The 20,584-nt window shown below is 41.4% G+C and overlaps 1 protein-coding gene across 1 annotated transcript in view; it reads right to left on the minus strand.

The window, feature by feature from the left end:
* The window catches only part of ADGRF1 (adhesion G protein-coupled receptor F1), a 44,382-nt gene extending 24,217 nt beyond the window's left edge, over positions 1–20,165 (minus strand). The window contains exons 1-5 of the mRNA XM_050787479.1: positions 19,774–20,165; positions 6,738–6,849; positions 5,449–5,506; positions 3,593–3,739; positions 1,763–1,936 (exon numbers count right to left, since the gene is read on the minus strand). Coding sequence (XP_050643436.1) covers positions 1,763–1,936; positions 3,593–3,739; positions 5,449–5,506; positions 6,738–6,806 — 448 coding nt within the window. The 5' untranslated portion in view covers positions 6,807–6,849; positions 19,774–20,165. The remainder of the gene's footprint in view (positions 1–1,762; positions 1,937–3,592; positions 3,740–5,448; positions 5,507–6,737; positions 6,850–19,773) is intronic.
* Positions 20,166–20,584: the final 419 nt, after the last annotated feature.

Below are 20,584 nucleotides of genomic sequence, written 5' to 3' on the forward strand. Positions count from 1 at the left end.
GTACTTTATCCCTATCTCCCTCCCAGCCTCTTACATATTCCTAAACATTGATTTGTGTACGTCTCATCTATGCACATCTCCACAGTACTGTGGGAAGCTCCTCATAAGTGTCATCCCTGTCTGATCCAGCTTGGTATCTTTCAAAGACGGATTAGACATGGACCATCTTTTCTTCCCTTCCCTTCCCTTCCCTTCCCTTCCCTTCCCTTCCCTTCCTTTCCCTTCCCTTCCCTTCCCTTCCCTTCCCTTCCCTTCCCTTCCCTCCCCTCCCCTCCCCTCCCCTTCCTTCCCCTCCCCTTCCCTTCCCTTCTTTCCTTCCTTCCTTCCTTGTTTCTTTCTTTCTTTCTTTCTTTCTTTCTTTCTTTCTTTCTTTCTTTCTTTCTTTCTTTCTTTCTTTCTTTCTTTCTTTCTTTCTTTCTTTCTTTCTTTCTTTCTTTCTTTCTTTCTTTCTCTCTCTTTCTTTCTTTTTTTCTTTCTTTCTTTCTTTCTTTCTTTCTTTTCTTTTTCTTCTTTCTTTCTTTCTTTCTTTTTTCTTTCTTTCTTTCTTTCTTTCTTTCTTTCTTTCTTTCTTTCTTTCTTTCTGTCTTTCTCTCTCTCTCTCTCTCTCTCTCTCTCCCTCTCTGTCTTTCTTTCTTTCTTTTTGAGACAGGGCCTCACTTTTGTCACCCAGGCTAGAGTGCAGTGGCACGATCTTGGCTCACTGCAGCCTCAACCTCCTGGGTTCAAGCAATCCTCTTCCCTCAGCCCCCCAAGTAGCTGGTACTACAGGCACACACCACCACACCCAGCTAATTTTTGTATTTTTTGCAGAGATACGTTTTCGCCATGTTGCCCAAGCTGGTCTCGAACTCTTCCTGAGTTCAAGCAATCAGCCTGCCTTAACCTTCCAAGGTGCTAGGATTACAGGTGTAAGCTGGTGTGCCCATCTTTCAAAACATAGGCTTTCATCAACATTTGTTGAAGAAATGACATTATTTTCTTTCTTGTATTACAGCCTGGCCTCTCCAATGAGTCTCTTAATTCATAGACAGCAAGAGAAATTCTTCTTCATACTAGGAGAGCCAGTATTCCCAATTAAGCTGAGCTATTTCAGGCTCACTCTTTGCTCAATTCCACCAATATCTGGGGCTTCCAGTTAACTGAAGTAATCATTGCAGGAGCTTTTTAAAGTCTTTCATGCCCTGGAGTCTGTGTCATTTGGCTAATCTCATCTTTCATTGAACAGAAACCTAAGTTAGCCATAGCTCCCTCAGCTACCACTGGTTTCCTAAGCTAGACTTTCAGCTTTTGTTTTGTTTTAACAAGGCATTCAGTACACATATTTGTTGACAATTGACAGCATTTCTTTTAATGGAATGATTCACTGTGTGTTCCTCCCTGCATTCACATCTCTAGACTTCCCTTTTCTTGAAATTGATGTTGGCAAAAGAGGTGAAAAGAGAGTAGGAAGACAAATGTTGCTTACTCAAGCAGTTCCTCATTTTGGAATTTTAGCAACTCTCCCTCAATCTCAATAGAATCATATGATTGCAGAGCTGAGCTGGATGGACCTAAAGGTTGAAGTGACCGTCACATGTGTTTCTGGATCTTCTGTACTATGAAAACTCTCACTGTGTCCAGCCAGGCCCAACATAATATATAATCACTGTCCCTCAATCTCCCTGTAAACAAACAGTGACTAGCAAGACGATGAGCCAGAGTCCCTTCTCTGTTGCATGTTGGGGTGGGAGAAGACCCAGCCCGAGCATTCTTTGTTGCTTACTTGTTCTCTCACAGAAATTGACACTCTGGCTGAGATTGTTGAGATGACATTCACAGCTTGGGAGTGCTCCAGCCGTGTGAAGGTAGCAGTTCTGGGGATCGAGGCATGAGGGAGGAAACCAGGTGTAGCCGTCTTCACAGGTACACTGCAGGACCCCATTCAGGTTGTTGCAGGCTGCACAAAAAAATAGAACTCAGTCTCCTGGATTGTGGTTTATAAACTGACTACTGCTGAGTAGTGATTTTATTTTTTATATGTTTATTTTTCAGATTAACTTCCCACATCTTCTATGAGTTTTGTTTTGGTTTGTTGCCCAGGTTAGAATACAGTGGCATGATCTCAGCTCACTGCAAACTCTGCCTCCTGGGTTCAAGTGATTCTTGTGCCTCAGTCTCCTGAGTAGCTGGGATTACAGGCATGCACCACCACCCCTGGCTAATTTTTGTATTTTTAGTAGAGACAGTATTTCGTCATGTTGGCCAGCTGGTCTTGAACTCCTGAGCTCAAGTGATCTGCCTGCCTTGGCCTCCGAAAATGCTGGGATTACAGGCGTGAGCTGCTGCACCCAGCCCTGAGTAGTGATTTCTGATCCTTAGCGCTGACATGGAATCTGGACCAAGGATTTGATTGGTGCAAAAGTAATAGCAATTTTTTGCCATTAAAAGTAAAATAATGGTAATATTTCTCACCAAAAGCCAGAAGGATGAAGCCAGGATGGCAATATATTTAAGGTAAGGAAATGTCCAACTCAATAAATTCTGAGGTTAGTATCGGAAAGCTAACAAACATAAAGCTACAATGGCTGGGATTAGCATGCAAAAGAAGGATGTATGCTCCATACATAGCCACTGCAATGGAAGAGAGAAGCAGAAGAGGACATTTGTAATAGGACAGATATTTAAAGGATTCTAGAGGGTATTTGACCACCATCTCATTGGAGACTCCTTTCCATCCACCTGCCACCACTCCCAGGTAGGCCTTATAAGCAAGATGACAAAGGCAGAGAAACATTTTCGGGGAAAGTCATGATGAAAAGTTTCTCTAGTAGCAATCTTCTATGCCTACCCCCTTCTATCACACCTGAAATTCCCACCGAAGTCATTTTTTTTTCAGTAGATCAAAAAGCAGGGCAAAGTCACCGGATACCTTTGTGAAAATATGCACAGTGTGCAGTGAATGGTTCTCAAGCTTTATTGCACAACAGAATCACCTGGAAGATCTCACCCTGGAGTTTCTGATCCTCTAAGTCAAGATGAATGAAGAATTTGCATTTCTGTTAAGTTCCCTAATGCTGCTGCTGCTGCTACTGCTAGCCTGGGGACCACCACGCTTTAAGAATCACTGCTTTAGATCAATAATTTAACTTCTCTGAACCCCACCTTTGTGCTTATTAGTGCTGTTTGCCAAATATTTCTTGCCATCTTCCAGGTACACAGGATTGCATATCCTAGTCCCCTGAAGTTAAGTGGAGCCACGGAGCCAGTTCTAACCAATAAGTTGTGGGTAGAATTACTGTGGTCACTTCTGAGTCAGAGAATTTAATTGCCTATGGAAAACTCTCCAGTGTTTCATTTATTTTTGACTTAGCATGGATGGGTACATATGAGATAGGGTCTGATACATCACTCTGCGTACTGGTGGCAACAGAAACAGCCCTCTGCCAATCTGCAATGGACACGTAGCATGAAGAAGAAATAAAGCATTTATTCTTTTAAATCACATAGATTGTAGGGATGATTGTTTCCACAGCATAACCCATCCTGATAGCATAACCCTGAGTGATACACCCGCCTTCTCCATTTACATATCCAGTCACTGAGAGCCACTTACACGTGGTAGCCTTTGCTCTGATAATCATGAGCCCGTGTGACCATAATAATGGAGGCTTCAAGAGCTTCAGAAAATTCCTCAAATCTCTTTTCTCCTTGGAATCTCTATAGGTCACCTGAAGCAGCAGCTCATATTCTTGGACTGGGCCTAAAGAGAGAAAGAGAGTCAGAAACCTTTTTTTCTGTCCATGGGGAAAATATTACTGAGGAAGTGACTGAGAAACAATCATCAAATTCAGCCTGAAGATCAGGGACTCTATCACGCTGCTTGTTCTTGAGTTCCTCTCATCCAAACATGGACTAAAAATGAATACCCAGGATAAACACAAGCCGATGGCTCCCACACATGCCGAATATACGTCTGTCCTCTTACTTCTGCCAGGCCAGCTGCCCCGGTGCTGCCTGTCCCTCCCCAGAATCACTCTCTCAATGTTACACAGTTCCTCACGGCGCACCCACAGTCAAGCTTCAGGTGTTGAGACTGAAGGGGGAAGAGGTGAGGAAATCCAAGTCAACCTTCCCTCCCCTGCCCCCAGCTCTGATCTCCCTGAAGTATCTCCAATATAAGACCCCTCTCTCTCATACTTACGAAGAGCCCTTTCTTCTCCTGTGAAAACATTCCATTTGTTAGCTGAGTTTGGGTATTTATATGAAATCCAAAAGCAAAACAAAACTAAACTTTCCCTTGAGGCTTGATGCACCCTCACCTCCAGCTCATCATTTCTGGACAGCACCTTTTCTTTCCCCATGGAGAAGCCATTAACTGATTTTGAAAGGGAAAGGAGGGGAATCCTATGAGTCTTCTCCCATCCAAAATTCACTTAAGTCCATTCACATAAAACTTGGCATGGAATTCCCAGGGGCTTCAAGGTCCCCCAAAGCTCACCTATGAAAGACCCGACATCCCACACCATTGCACCCCAGTCCCATCTCTTACTCTCCCATCTCCTTACAGACTGGAGCCTCTTCCCCAGGCATTGAAAGTCCTCTCTGAGTGGTGGGAGCTGACGTGAGTCCCATTCCTACTGTCCAAGCAGGTGAGGAGTGGGGAACAGGGAAATGGGTGGCCTTGCTCACATCGTCAGGGGTTAATGGCACTGGTTCTGGAGCCAGATTGACGGGATTTGAATCCTGGTCCCTGCCCCTAGTTCTGTGCCTTAGTTTCACTATCTGTAAAATAAAGATGACCACTGTACCTAACTCAGAGGGTCAGTGTGAGGGTTTAATTCATCTAATGCACTTCAAATAGTCCTGCCACATAGTAACATCCCAATAATAGTTGCTATATTTTTATTGTTATTTTTACTGTCAGGAAAATTGTATTCATGTCATTACAAGTTGAAATTTTGATTTCATTTTCCCAAAGAAGTGTAGCCTTGCATGGTGATAGGTGCTACGGTACTATTAGCAGATTGCTGTATGGCAGATTCATTGCATGATAGGAAAGCTATTGTGGACTGATCCAGGAACCTAACAACCACATGTGCATCACTGTTTCTATGAGGAAATGTGTTCAACACTAGAAACATCAGATCCACAAACTAAATTTCAGAACACAACTCATTTCTAGACTGGAACTATGGCCATTAATTACATTGTTAGAATCAAGGCACAGAAGAAAAGGGCGTGTGTGAACAGCTACTTGCCAGGTCTGATGTAAGACACTATGCTCTGATGATATTATTTAATCTTCACAAATGTCCTGCTCATAGGAATTACTGTCATTCTCCTTGTACATATTTGGATGTTTAATAATATGCCTAGGATCATACAACCAGTCAAAGGCACTGCTGGGATTAGAACCCTGGTCCCTTGACACCAAAATCCACTGCACCATGCTGTCTGACAGAGCCTCACCTAGATGTTTTCTCTTATTCACAGTGAGTTCTCTTTTTGTTTTGATGCCATCATTTCTCTGTTAAAAGGAAAACAGATAGTTATGGTGAGACTTTGAAGAGTTGTGCTTCATAAGGCCTCGCTGAGTTTCCCAGATGAATTAAAATCATGAATCTAAAACCCAAGCCAGGGATGGTGGAGAGGTGGTCAGGGAAGGCCTCACTGGAGCAACTTTTGAGCAAACACCTGAAGGGTAAGAGTATGCCTGGCAGGTAAAGGCAGAATGAGGATACGAGAGCCACGGAGAGAGGAGAGAGAGAGGAGAGGCACAGGAGGTGGGGTCAGAGGGTGTCTGGGGAGGCAGGTTGTACAGGCCTTTATAGGCCACGGAAAGGGTTTTATCTTTTCCTCGAGTGAGATGAGAAACCGCTGGGGAGCTCTGAACAGGGGAAAGACATGCTGTAACTTACTTTGTAGCAGGCTCAGTCCTGAAGCCCTGCTAAGAACAGCTGAGCACAGAAGCAATGAGTGTATTTCAGGGGTGGTTGAAATTATGCAGGTGAAAGACAATGAAGGTGTGGATCAAGGTAGCAGCCACGGTAGTAGTGAGAAGTTTTTGAATTCTGGATATATTTTAAAGGTAAAGCTTAAAAAGTAATGTCAGTGGTTTAGATATGGAATGTGAGAAGAGTCAAGCATGATTCTTAAGGTTTTTTTGCCTAAGTGGCTGGAAAGATAGTGATACCACCTGCTGAGACAGGCAAGAAGGAGTGGGTTCGATTTTGGACAAATGAAGTTCGGAGGTCCACTGGGTGCCCAGCTGGAAATAACACGCAGGTAATGGACATGTGAGTGTGGACAGGGGAGAGGTCTGAGATGGAGCTATACAGCTGGGAGTCATCAGTACGTAGAGAATATTAAAACCATGATCCTAGATGAAAGCATCACGAAAGCGAGTGTAGATAGGGAAGAGAGTGTCAAAGGATTGCTAACGTCCATCTATGTGACTTTTCTGCATCCAAGAAGCCATAGTAGAGAATATGTTGAACTGGAAAAGATCTCTAAGATAGTTTAATCAAAGATCCTTCTTTTGCAGTTTGATCATCTAAACTCCGAAGAGATGAAATGACTTACTTATCCAAGGCCACACAATGAATGTTGGTCATGTTGAAACGAGAACTCAGGACTTCGGATCTCAAGTACATTAAATTATGCAGTTGCAGTCCCCTAAAGAGTGAGGGGTTCTAAAAGTGCCAGAAGGAGAGAGGAGAGATAGTTGAGAAGAGATATGAGATATAGCACCAACTTACCCCCAGGAAGCCACCGTGGCCATCAGTGAAGGTGAAGAAAGAAATGAGCCACAGCACTCCAACTTTCATTTTCCCTGGACTGAGCAGCAGCAGTCGGGTGCATAGTCTGTGACTAAACAAGCAGGGTATCAGGTAAGGTAGAGACATAAAAACAAGAAATTCAAGCCAAAATGTAAAAATGCACACAGTGGTAGGGCCTCGCTGAGCTGATCCGAGCCCCTGGGTATTTGATTGTGTTTCCACTTCACGGAACCTGTGACATCATGACTTCTGCTCCCATAGCAGACGTAGTAAATTTCCACCTTTACAGACTTACTAGAAAACTGCTCTAGAACTCTCTTCCAGGTGATGGTATCTGACTAAACACAGGCTGTTTTTTAAATCATGACTTGCTTAACATTGCAACTAGGTGTATTTAACACCAGTCTTTTATATTTCACTGAAGTTTCCTTTTCCTTTCAGGAAAGAAAAACATTAAAATAACCAAAGACTCTTTAAACCATTAATACCAGGATACAATTTGAGTGTTTAAGCATATAAATAATAATGAATCAATCCAGCAAATTTCCTTTTTCATAGTAGATATAATCAGCTAAAAGATGTCCTTGAGTTTATGATTATCTCAAATAATTTAGATAAAACTCATAGACCTGGTCACAAGATTAATCACTTACACCCAGGTTATTTTGCATCAAAAAAAATCACAAAATGTTAGAATTGTTCTGTCTAATACAGTAGCCACTAGCCATGTGCGGCTATCTAAATACGAATGACAGTTAAAATTAAATTAAATTTAAAATTCAGTTGCTCAATCACGTTGACCACATTTCCAGTGCTCAGGGGCCACATGTGGCTAGGAGCTACCGTATTGGGTAGCTCAACACAGGACGCTTACATCACCGCTAAGTTTTACTGCACGGCATTGATAGAACTTAAAGGAATACCTTCTTCTGGCCTCTCAATGTTTCTTTTACATCTCACAGGAGAAGATGAAAAAGTTTGACTCCCGAACTCAAAAGTCCTCCCCTGGAATAAGTGTCCTTGCTTAGCAGTCCGGAGTACACAAAGTTGGGCTCTCCATCCAGCCCTTACCTTGCTTCCTGGGTATGCTTAAACTTCATACAAATGCTGCCATCTCTCCAGTGCCACCCCACACTGCCCTCTGATCTCAAAAGCAGAGAAAAGGCATTAGAGACAGGGAAGAACTACCAAAGAGGTGGCCAATGTTTCAGCAGAGACCTTTTCTAGGGCTTTCTGGGGCAGCATGAAAAACAGGCAATGTGACACGTACAGCTTTTGAATTTACCTTCTCCTTTTGGATGAATGGTCCTCTTATGCGCCACCTTCCTGTTTACCAAAGACTCCTTGTAAATCTATTGCTTTAAAATTCTTTGGCAGCAGCCTGAGCTCTAGAGTATTCTTTAGGGTCTTGTTTCCCCACAGCTTGTCTGCTGAGTTCTATTCCTTCCTGCCTGTGCTTTCTGCTTTCTAAAAGTGATGAATATTTGTCTCCAGAGCAGTGTTTTACAAAGTTTCTTGACAGGATCCCATAGAAAGAAAGATATGTTATAACATGAATATTTGTGTGTGTGTGTACCTTGGATGTTTTCTATTTGTTTTTATTTTATTTATTTCATTTTTATTAGTAAATTGTTATATTCTACTAAACTGATTTTGCAATACCCTCATGAAGCACAGTCACATAGCAGAGGGGGGTTGTGCCCCTTCCAGCCCCTTTTCCACTTTTTCTTCACTTTTTTTTTTGAGATGGAGTCTCACTCTGTCGCCCAGGCTGGAGTGCAGTGGCTCACTGCAACCTTCACCTTCCAGGTTCAAGCGATTCTCCTGCCTCAGCCTCATGAGTAGCTGGGATTACAGGTGCCCATCACAATGCCTGGCCAATTTTTGTATTTTTAGTCGAGATGGGGTTTCACTATGTTGGTCAGGCTGGTCTCAAACTCCTGACCTCAAGTGATCTGCCTGCCTCCGCCTCCCAAAATGCTGGGATTACAGGCGTGAGCCATTATGCCCGGCCACTTTTTCTTCACTTCTAGGGAAGGATTTTTTAATTTGAATTCCCGGGAACTATTTCGGTCACAGTTTATAGGGCTGGAGCTTTCAAATGGGATAACAGTCTTGGTGCCTGCGGTGTAATCCGTTTTGCCTCTTTGTGCCAGAGCCTGCTTCCAAATGGGAGATCTGGCCTGCATACGGCTCTCAGGCTCACTCTCTCTCTGTTTCTCTCTCTCTCTCTCACCTCCTCATCCCACTCTGAAAAATCTTTCTCATACATGTAGTCCAGGCCTGAGGCTGTAGAGCCAGCTTGAGAAGGCCTGAAGACAGCTCTGGGCATTGTGGAAAAGCCCTCTCTCATAGACCCCACCTCTTTATTCCCTCTTCTCCCACCCTAGAGATATACTCTGGCATCCTTGGACTTGCTACAGATGGTAAACTCTAACTTAGAGTCAGAGTTTCAGACCAGTGAGGAGGGGAGGGAAGAGAAGGTAAGGAGAAAACATTTAGGAGCTCATTAGAAAATGTGGGTGTCCCCATCTCACCCTAAACCTACTAAATCTTGGACAGGTCAGGCCCAGCTCTGTATATTATAATTATAATTATGATTATGGAGACATGTTCTTGCTCTGTCACCCAGGCTGGAAGTGCAATGATGTAGTCATGGTTCACTGCAGCCTTGACCTCCTGGGCACAAGTGATCCTCCCACCTCAGCCTCCCTAATAGCTGAGACTACAGGCTAATTCTTTTAATTTTTTTGTAGTGACAAGGTTTCACTATATTGTCCAAGCTGATCTTAAACTCCTGGGCTTAAGCAATTCTCCCACCTCAGCCTCCAAAGAGGGACTACAGGCATGAGCCACCATGCCAGACTAGCCCGTGTGTATTATTAAAGCTAGACAAGCAATGCTCACATCCAGGCAGGTTTGAGAGCTGTTATTCTAGACTGTTTTAAGTAATAGGAAAAACGATTTATCCAGGGAGAAGTGGCAGAGGGAGAGGTTGTGGCGCCTGAGGCCTCCACTCTGCTACCCTCCATCCTTAAAACAATAAAAATAAAATAAAAAATAAAGATTTCTCTACCTAGTCTAGTCCTGTGATAGGAGTTCTACTCTGGGATTTGAAACCAAAGCTCAAGTGAATCAAAATTGTTTTCTTTGCTTCCTTGGTGCATATAGCTCCCTCTGGGATACAGTTGTAAGGTTTAGGAAGTAAAAACACAAGATACCCTCAAAATTTTGAATTTCAAATAAACAATGAAATGTTTTAGTGAAGTATGGCCCTGTGCAATATTTGCAACATTATTTGTTGTCTAAAATTATTTGTTTCTTATCTGAAATTCAAATTTAACTGGACATCCTGTATTTGACAACTAGTCAAAGGTGGGAAAAAAATGAAATCTCCAGGCACATGGGTCAAAATGGGCTCTGTAGCTGCGCTAGTCAGGGTCCCGTTCCCAGCTTTGACATTTATCAACTGGATGCCCTTTGGAATTGTCTTAAGTTTTCTATACTTTGGTTACTCATCAAGAATATGGGGAAAATAGTATTTAATTCACGGGCTCTTAGGAGAATTGAATGAGTAATTTGCAAGTACCCAGAGTGGTGCCTAGTATTTCAACCTTACCATCAGCTTGTATAGTTACTTGCTGGATTGTGCCAGAATTTGACTTCAATTCTGAGTCAAATTAACTTATTTTTTTAAAAAAGTGCACTTGGTTTAACTGATTCCCGCCACTCTGGAAATGGAGAGATCCCAGCTTTGAAGCAATAAAAGTACATTTTTACAGTAATTGAATTATCTGACTCAAAGGAGGGTCCACAGCAGCAAGGATGTCAGAGATTGCTTTGTGTGTGTACGAGGTCCTCATAAATCCCACTGAACTTCGCCTTTGTTAAACATTAACCCCATGGTATTTTCATCACTTCCCTTCCAAGCTGGAATGGTCCTGATTATTTAGAAATTCTCAGAATCCTTATGTTCTTGCCACCGATGAGGAGCTGTTGTTGTCATTAGAGTATGACATGTTTCCATCGCACCTTGTGCTGTGGCTGCTGGGGCCAGCGATGGGAAGGCTTGACCATGGTGGGACGCCCCCTGACCCTGCACTTCCTTGAATTCATTCAGTGAGTTCATTCTCTGTCCTTCAGGGAACAATCATTAGAACTTGCTATTATGCCTTTGGAGAGGGCTGGCTGTTGTCTCCCTATTCTTTCAGTTATATACTTATGGACTCCAAATATCATTTATTTATGCCAACAGCTGTCTCCTTATCAACAGCGGGCTTAGTTGAAACTGCTCACACCTACACTTTCCAGCATTCTTGGCAACAATCTAATCTTAGGCACAGTTGAACTCTGCGCTGTTTCTCTGGCATCAATATTTATGGGATTATGTTTTTTTCTTTATAAATAGAATTCCCAGTAGAGCTGTCTCCTTCCTGTCCATCTTGGCCTCACGTGCGCCTATGTGCACACACACATTGATGGAAAGAGCAGGTCTCCACATAAGATCTAAAAGAAATCATGACTCAAAAAGAGTTAGGCAGATGACCTGTAAAACCTTGGTTTTGTTTCACCTCTCATTTTACCAGTTTTTGATAACATATTCATTAGCATCTATCTTTTCTAGGAACTGTTGGGCCACTTGCCTTTGAGAAAAGCTTCTTTGTGTTTCTGTAACTGGACAGAGATAGAGGAGAAGACAGCTGAGAAGGGACAGAAAAGATAGCCACTTCCATCTTTGGAAAAATGTTTGAAGGTTTGGTAAGTTATATGAACAAGACGAACTTCCTCTGGAAGGACAGTAATTTAAAGTCATTTAAAATCTCAGGGGAGGTCTCTATACATGTGTGCACAGTAAAATTGTAAACATGTTTTATATTTTAGCATGTTTTAGCACATTCCTGTTTATCAACACAGCAGGAAGAGGTCTGAATGAATTACACCCTAACCTCGTGTTTGTACCTCTTCCGTGAGGATTTGGGAAAGTTAAAACTCTGTGGATTCGGTTTCTTCTTTACAGTAAGGGGGAAAATAAAGTGAGCTCAGATCTATTCACATTCAGGTTTCATTATTACATACCCATTCCCCGCCTTCTATTTGTAGATTACTTATGTAATTATTCTTTTATCAACATCGGCAGTCACCAAACCAAAGCCTAGAAAGATCACCGATTCCTACTCATCTTTATTCTTGTTTTCTCCTCAAACTGGTTATTAAATTCTTGGACATCTTTTGAGATGAGCTAAGAACCTACTAAGAATTTAATTATTGGGTTCAGAACAGAGGTATAATTTTTAAGAATTCTGGAATTATAAGTCTGGTGGGGACAAAAAGAATTTCTTGGCTCAGTCACTCCTTCCCCAGGACACTTCACCAATCTGCTAAACTTGCATTTGTTCAACTACCGTATACTGTATACCGACAGCCTCCCATTTCCCAGGCATTGTGCCATGTACTGGCTGTTAACAATATAGTCATGCCCGCCTATCATGCATGGTAGCTCCATGCCTCAAGAGAAACTCTGAAAGCCACAATCCAGACCCACTTCTGCGAACTTCTGGGTTACCGAGAATCTCTGTTCCAGGGTCCCTATTTTAACTGTCCTATGTTTCATTGATTGGTTGTGCCTTCGGAGTCCAGTTTGTGACCCTACCTCCAAATCTGATCCTTTCCCATCCCAGAATTGAGATATGTGCTTATAAGTTTGTGTTTCCTTTGCCACTAATTAGAACGTCATTCAGCTCAAGAGTATTTCTCCTGCTGCTGGTGCCTGCAGCCTAGCACAGCTGTCTGCTCCTTCCTAACAAGGATTCTGTTTTTCTATTTAGTCTGCACTTTGCATCTGAGAAGAGCTTCACTCAGGATGATTTGTTGTTTTTAGCTCATTGCTCAATATGCCTTTTGGCATTCTAGTAGGGTTCGTTTCCCACAGAAGACCAGTCCAGCTCATTTTCACTGTAAAAGGCTTAGCTGCGAGCCTCATGGGTTGGCTCTATTCCAATCCCTTGTAACTGAAGATGCTCACCAGCCGTTTGTGGTTCAGTATAGCAGGAGTGACCGCCAAGCCCTTAAAAGATGATTAACGGCATTCTGCAAAAGGTGCCAAGCTCTTTCTTCTAGCCAAGATTTCAGCTTAGTAACAGGACCCAGGCTTCCTTGGAATTCCTAGGTAGGGCTTATTTCTCATCTCCTCTACTCAACTTCATTTAAAGAAAGGAAAGACCAGATAATTTGAGCTTCTTGCATTGTTTGCTTTTAAAAATTAAGAAGTACCTGAACAGAACTCCAGAGAGGTGATAACTACCTCATAAAAAAGAAATAAAATAATTCCTTCTAATTTACAAAGTGCTTTTCAATATGTTTTGATTTGATTATTTGGGCACTTGTGTAAGTTAAGTGGAATTTATTTTCATTTCACAATTGCAGAAAATGAAAATGTGACGTTTAAATTCTAAATAAAAAGAATTTGTTAACTATTTCCCTAAATTTCTCAGCCCAAAGAATCAAGTATTTCCCTCCGACCATGAGCCAGTTAGTTTTTGTTGCTTGGGGCATGATTTTAATAAAATCATGATTGTTAATTTGATCTCCACCTGAGTTCCTTACAAACAATTCTTTTTTTTTCAGAAAAAAAGAACATACATTTCAAAGCTGTCTTCCTGTTCCTGAGCTAATTTGCATGTTCTCACTTACAAGTGGCAGCTAAGCACACATGAACATAAAGATGGAAACAATCAACACTGGGGACTCCTAGAGCAGAGAGAGAGGGAGAGGGGGAAAGGGCTGAAAAGCTACCTATTGGGCTGGGCACGATGGCTCAGGCCTGTAATCCCAGCAATTTGGAAAGCAGAGGCTGGTACATTGCTTGAGCTCAGGAGTTTGAGACCAGCCTGGGCAACATGGTGAAACCCTGTCTCTACTAAAAATACAAAAATTAGCCGGGCATGTTGGTGCGCACCTGTGGTCTCAGCTACTTGGGAGGCTGAGGTGGGAAAGTCACCTGAGCCCTGGAGGCGGAGGTTGCAGGGAGCCAAGATCGTACCACTGCACTCCAGCGCGGGAGACAGAGGGAGAACCTGTCTCAAAAACAAAACAAAACAAACAAAAAACAGCTATGTATTGGGTACTATGCTCACTACCTGGTGACAGGATCATTTGTACCCCAAACCTCAACATTACACAATCTACTACCCATATAACAAAAAGGTACCCCCCACGCTAAAATAAACGTTGACATTACACAAGAAAAAACAAGCTATCTTCCTGATAAACATGATTGTCCTCAGTGTCTAAGGAGAGTCAGGTGTCCAAGGATGGAAACACAAATGATCAGGCCTGCTGGAAAACCCCTGCAGAACAGGCTCTGTGGGATCTTCATATACGAATGGTCAAATTAAAGATGTTACAAACCCTTCTTGGGTGATCTATTTTAAATAAGAGTAAAACACACTTCTCCTACTTCTCATTCCATGCTTACACTGATAAATCTTCATTGTTTCAAACCTACCAAAACCCCCTAATTCTTTACATTTCCCTTTACATATGAATAGTATTTTCATCGTGATTTTCTTAAAAAGTAAAAATAACTTTTAAAATCATATTCCCCAGATGATTCTTCTAGAAATAGAACCAGTTGACTGGCATTCCACCTATCCTGAAAATATCACATCAATTCATCCTCAGAAACCATCCAGATTCTACACCATACAGAATGAAAAGCAAACTCAAGATCGTTGCAGTTTTGAACTCCCACAGTCTGCCCTCGAACTTCCCTTCTATTAAGCTTCCTTCCACGCATCTGAATTCCAGGTAAACCAGGATTGAACTTTTAACTTTTCTAAGTTAAAAGGAAAGTGCTGCTTACAAAGGTTTATATATTTTGAGATTGTATAGACATGGTCAAATTGCCCTCCTAACTTGTACCCATTTACAACTCACTGGTAAGCTGCAGAAATGCCTGTTTCATCACTCTGTCCACAATATCTTTTTAATGTTGCCAAACAGATAGGCAAAATTTTTGCCTTATTATTTTAATTTTCCTGTGTTTGATTATCAGTAAGTTTAAGCATTTTTTCAGAGATTTACTGGCCATTTGTTTTTTTTTCCAGCTTGACTTCTTAAATCATTTTCCTAAGTTTATCTATTGGAATATTCATCTTTTTCTTAAAAATTGTGTTTTAGGAACTCTTTTGTCTTTGTCACTTATTATAGGTATTTGCTCATGGTTTGTAGTCCATCTTTAAACCTTTTGCATTATTTTCTTCTGCACAAAAGATTAAAATGTTCATGAAATCACATCTGTCAATCTTTTCCATTATGGATTTTACTTATTCAATTTTACTTTTAGCTATATTTAGAGACAGGGTCTCGCTTTGCTGCCCAGGCTGGAGTGCAGTGCCATGATCATAGCTCACTGCAGCCCCATCCTGGGCTCAAATGATCCTCTTGTCTCAGCCTCCTGAGTGGCTGGGACTATAGGCACACACCACCACACCCAGCTAATTATTTTTTCATTTATTTTTTTGCAGAGACGAGGTCTCGACATATTGTTCACACTGGTCTTGAATTCCTGGGCTCAAGTGATCCTTCTTCCTCAACCTCTCAAAGTGTTGAGATTTCAGGTATGAGCCACCACACCCAGCCCCATTATGGATTTTAACCTTGGGGTTGTGTGAAGAATGTGTGGTTTTGTTTGCTTGTTTGTGTTTTGAGACAGAGTCACGCCCTGTCACCTAGGCTGGAGTGCAGTGGTGCAATCTCGGCTCACAGCAACCTCTGCCTCCCGGGTTCAAGCGATTCTCCTGCCTCAGTCTCCGGAGTAGCTGGGACTACAGGTGCATGTCACCATGCCCAGCTGATTTTTGTATTTTTAGTAGAGACAGGGTTTCACCATGTTGGCCAGGTTGGTCTCGAACTCCTGACCTCAGACGATCGGCCCGCCTCAGCCTCCAGAAGTGCTGGGATTACAGGCGTGAACCACCGTGTCCGGCCAAAGAATGTGTTTTCTATAAAAAGATTGGAAAACATTTTTCTACATTTTAGTCTAACACTTCGTTCGTTCTTTAAATTATTTCTAATACACTTAAATCTTCAATCTTTCTTAAGTTAATTTAGGTTTTGGGATGAAATAAGTAAATCTTCAATCCTTCTGGAATTTATTTAGGTTTTCAGATTTCCTTTCATTTCCTCCAAGTGAATAGCCAATTTTATCAACTGTATTTCCCAGTGAAACCATTTTTTATCTAGACCACCTTGATAATTCTTTATCAATTTTATCTACTTATTTATTTTAAATTTTATTTTTAATTGACAAATAATAATTGTACACATTTATAGCGTACCTAGTGATGTTTTGATATATATAATATATAGTGATCAGATCAGGGTAATTAGCATATCCATCATCTCAAACATTTATCTTTCTTTGTGTTGGGAACATTGAATATTCTCCTTCTAGTTATTTGAAACTATATATTATTGTTAACTATAATCATTCTGCAGTGGTATAGAACACTATAATTTATTCCCCCTATCGAGCTGTAAGCTTGTTTAATGAGGCCCACCTTTTTCTATAAAATTCTGACCTAAATATATTTTTTTAATTATACCATATCTACATCTTTTACCAATTACCTGTTTAATTGATACCTTGGTCAACAACATAAAAGAGTATGATATGCCTAAGAAATATATCATTAAGTGTCTTATCAGAAATAATTAGCTTGATTCTTTAAGAGATTAAGCATAGGGAAGTCTCCAAGTAGAGTCAGGCTGCATGCAGTACAAACACAAGTGTGAAAGGTGCTTACAGAAAATATAACCTGCTTAACACAAATTCTCTTTACCCAGAACTTTGCAGGTGTGAATCTGTTATATTATGACAGGCTGTCCCAACTTCACAAACGTATAATAAATATCTGCTTATCTCAAAAAAGTAAAAAAACTCTTATCAGGTTTTAAAGTTTTGTCTTCTGAGAAAGAAAAAAAGAATAAGAAAATTATCTTAAGGACTTTAAAGTCTTTAGATTTGTGGACCTCTGGAGATCAAAAACTGACATTTGCACTGAGACCAAGAAGACACCATGAGGATCTGATAACGCTCATCAATAAAACGTTAACTAGAGTTTGCAGTTTTAGGACTGCATACCTCATTGCTGTTCATCTCTGCATTTTATTTTTTCAACTGAGTGCACATAGGAAATGTATTTTAACTCTCTGAAATGCTAGGGCATTTTCCACTTCTATTATTAATTCCTATGAATTTTCATTCTCAACATGCCAGATCCCAGTTTCCATCAGCCACTGACCAGAAGCCTCTATGAGATTATCTGTGGCTTATTGGGGAGGGGATGTGATAAGAAGGCTTCCCTTCCTTAGTGGTTTTGTGTACTACGGGGTGAGTTTATCAAGGTTTGAACCCAGCTGTGCATGGAAGAGGGTATGTTTCAGATCACGATGCTATAGACCTTTAGTACTATCCCTCCAAGATTCTAAACTGTTTTCACATCTATTAAAACCATGTGTCTCTGGGCGTGGTGGCTCACGCCTATAATCCCAGCACTTTGGGAGGCCAAGGCTGGTGGATCACTTGAAGTCAAGAGTTTGAGAAGAGCCTGGCCAACATGGTGAAACTCTTTCTCTACTAAAAACACAAAAATTAGCCAGGTGTAGTGGCAGGTGTCTGTAATCCCAGCTACTCAGGAGACTGAGACAGGAGAATTGCTAGAACCTGGGATGCAGAGGTTGCGGTGAGCTGGGATTGGGCCACTGCACTCCAGCCTGGGCAACAGAGTGAGACTCTGTCTCAAAAATAAATAAATAAATAGATAATTAAATAAAATAAAACCGTGTATCTATCCAGTCAAGAACTCTGAAGACCTTGAAGACCTTGAAATCTTGTGAGCACTACTCTGCTAAGACAAACACAATTTAGGAAAATCCCAAGACATAGGTATTTGGCAACAGCGTTTCCCCTTCTCTACAAGCTATAGGTGTTCCCTGCCAAAAAACTAAAGAAAGCCAGGCGGCTGGGCGCAGTGGGTCACGCCTGTAATCCCTGCACTCTGAGAGACCGAGGTGGGAGGATCACGAGGTCAGGAGATCAGGAGATCGAGACCATCCTGGCTAACACGATGAAACCCCGTCTCTACTAAAAATACAAAAAATTAGCCGGGCGTGGTGGCGAGCACCTGTAGTCCCAGCTACTCAGGAGGCTGAGGCAGGAGAATGGCGTGAACCCGGGAGGCAGAGCTTGCAGTGAGCCGAGATCGTGCCACTGCCTGGGCAACAGAGCGAGACTCCGTCACAAAAAATAAAATAAAATAAAATAAAACTAGGCAAAATATTTTGAAACTTACAAAATGTAAACATTTAGATTAGGTAGGTTACACAACACAGTTTCATAAGGGTGGCCTTAAGCAAAATTGTGAATTCAGTGACACTTGTCCTGGGGATGCCACTCCCCCACTTTCTGAGTTGTGCACCCTTGTGACGTACACCCCTACCACTGCTAATGCCCTCAGATATCCAGTACGCTCTTGCTTCTTCCAGTTTTTACTTTACTTTCAGCCAAAGCACTAAAATCATTTACTTATATCCTAATTTGAATGAATGTGTTCATTTACTTTTTTAAAGATGTTTGCATTCCTTTAGTTGTGTAATGAAAGACATCAGAAAGTACATTGTTGTGAAAGTATGGTGCTTTCCTTGCCCTCAGCCCAGCAACAGACAGACCCTGTTATGGGGACACTGTCCCTGCTTTTTAAGAAATTTACTCTCCTTTTGGAGAAGCAAGACATACGAGGCATCCATCAATAATTCATGTCAGCTTAGGGTTATGCACAAAAGGTGAGTTTGCAAGTTGAGCTTGTCAGACTCCACAGGCATACACTCCTATTTCCAATCTTAATGCTTATTGGCACCACTTTACAAATGAAATAACCAGGACAAGACAACTAAGTAATTTGCTCAGTGTTTTACTACTTGTCAATGGTTGAATAAAGTATTATGGGACCATTATTAGAACACTTGTCAATTTGGGTTATGGTTAGATAATGAGTGGTGTTTTCTTAATGAAAACAGAACATAATAAAAGGCTTGTGTTAATATTCTAACATATTAAAGAATGTACTTTTGTTTATTTTTTGTTATTCTCGCCTCTGTTTGTAATCTCCAGCCCATGAATGCTATTATCAAGTTGAGCTTAATGGATCTCAGCACGAAAAAGTCAAGGTCATCACTTCTCCACGGCTCTCCCACCTTGACCTTCTTTCTATTCCTCCTTCAGTATCTTTCCTTCATGTAGTCTCTGGCATGGCATATTACATAGGCTATCAGGTTTACATAAATGGATTTTTCATGAAAACAAAGAAAAGAGAAAAGAAAAATTCTATATTTTCAAGGCAGCTGCTAAGAAAATACAGTGTGTCATTTTATATTTACTTGGGGAAGTAGCAGGAGAAATAATTAGTCAATTCTAGGGTTTTTTGGAGTCCTGGAAAGGAGTTAAATTGAGAAGTACTTTCTGGGTACATATGGATTCAGGCAAAGCTTAAACGAATTCACCCTAAAGGAAAAATAAGCTTAATTCTCTCAAGTGCGATTTTATTTTAAGAGATTGCTATGGTTAATGTATTATGAATTAGTGAAAACCATATGACTGATACTTTAGCAAGTATCTTTGGTGGAGCCCGTTTTATTCTAGTCAATCTACCTCCCTGGCACATCAGAAGAATGGGGGTCCTGCGTTATCACAGAGGGAAGAGTGTGCTTTGAGTCAGATAATCTGGAGCTTGAGCCTCAGCTAATCACCTCATTATAGTTAGTAAGTGGATCGAAATCTGTTGTTTCTGCTCATTGCTTTTTCAGCTCTGTTCCCTTAATTAACTATCTTTGGGAAATGAGATATTGAAATCAGAATTTTTTTTTCAAGGAGAGAAAAAATAATCTCAGACTAACAGGGAGTATTGGTCATAGTAATACACGTTCTTAGTAATCAAAGTACAGTTATTGGGCTTACCTGGTGATTTCTCTCTTCACGCCACAGCTCGAGGGTGCCCTTCCTTCAGTGTACTTGTGACTCAATTACTTCTTATGCTGTTTGGAAAGAAAGTATTAGTATCTGAGCAACAGCAGCTCACTGGCGTGAACACAGGCTCACTGATCCATCAGCAGTTCCTGGCACACATTACTGTCTGTGCAGGTAGACAAGCCTGGGACACGCCCCCTTCAAGACGGAAACAATATACTTTTCTGCTAACTTCCCCTCCACCTTAAAGTCACTATTAGGTCTGGTAAGAGGAAGGAGCGCAGAGCTCAAGACTTAATGATTCTCCCAGCAAACATAGATGGGTGTCTGAAATCACAGAAGGGAAATGGGAGAGAAAAGCTCTAGGGGAATGTGGAACACTTTTGCCCTAGATCGGTTTGCTACAAAATGCTACTCCATCAAATCTTCCCGTCCAGCCTCTGAACACACTGGGTCATACCCTATAAAGCTGAAGGAATGCAGCCCTTCATGCATAATTCCAATGAGGACAGGTGGGTAATTCCTGTGGAGCAGAAATAAGAGTAGATATTGTTTTTCCTTTTCCAACTTTTTCATTTAAGGCTAAAGAATCAACTAGCTACTTTCCCGGGTAAAACCACCTCAGACTCCTGCGTGGGGTACCACCAAAGGAGCTGTGGCAAAACACAGCAACAGGGTGGATGCTGAGGTGAATGCTTTCGGCATGTTCTTTGTCCTTAGAAAACCTAGAGTGAAACCCTATTAACTTCTTTAGTAAAGATTTGTTTTCTTTCCAAGGAGTCATCCAGTTTGAAAACTATGA

Source organism: Macaca thibetana, chromosome 4, assembly GCF_024542745.1.
Source record: "Macaca thibetana thibetana isolate TM-01 chromosome 4, ASM2454274v1, whole genome shotgun sequence".
Taxonomy (NCBI): Eukaryota; Metazoa; Chordata; class Mammalia; order Primates; family Cercopithecidae; genus Macaca; species Macaca thibetana.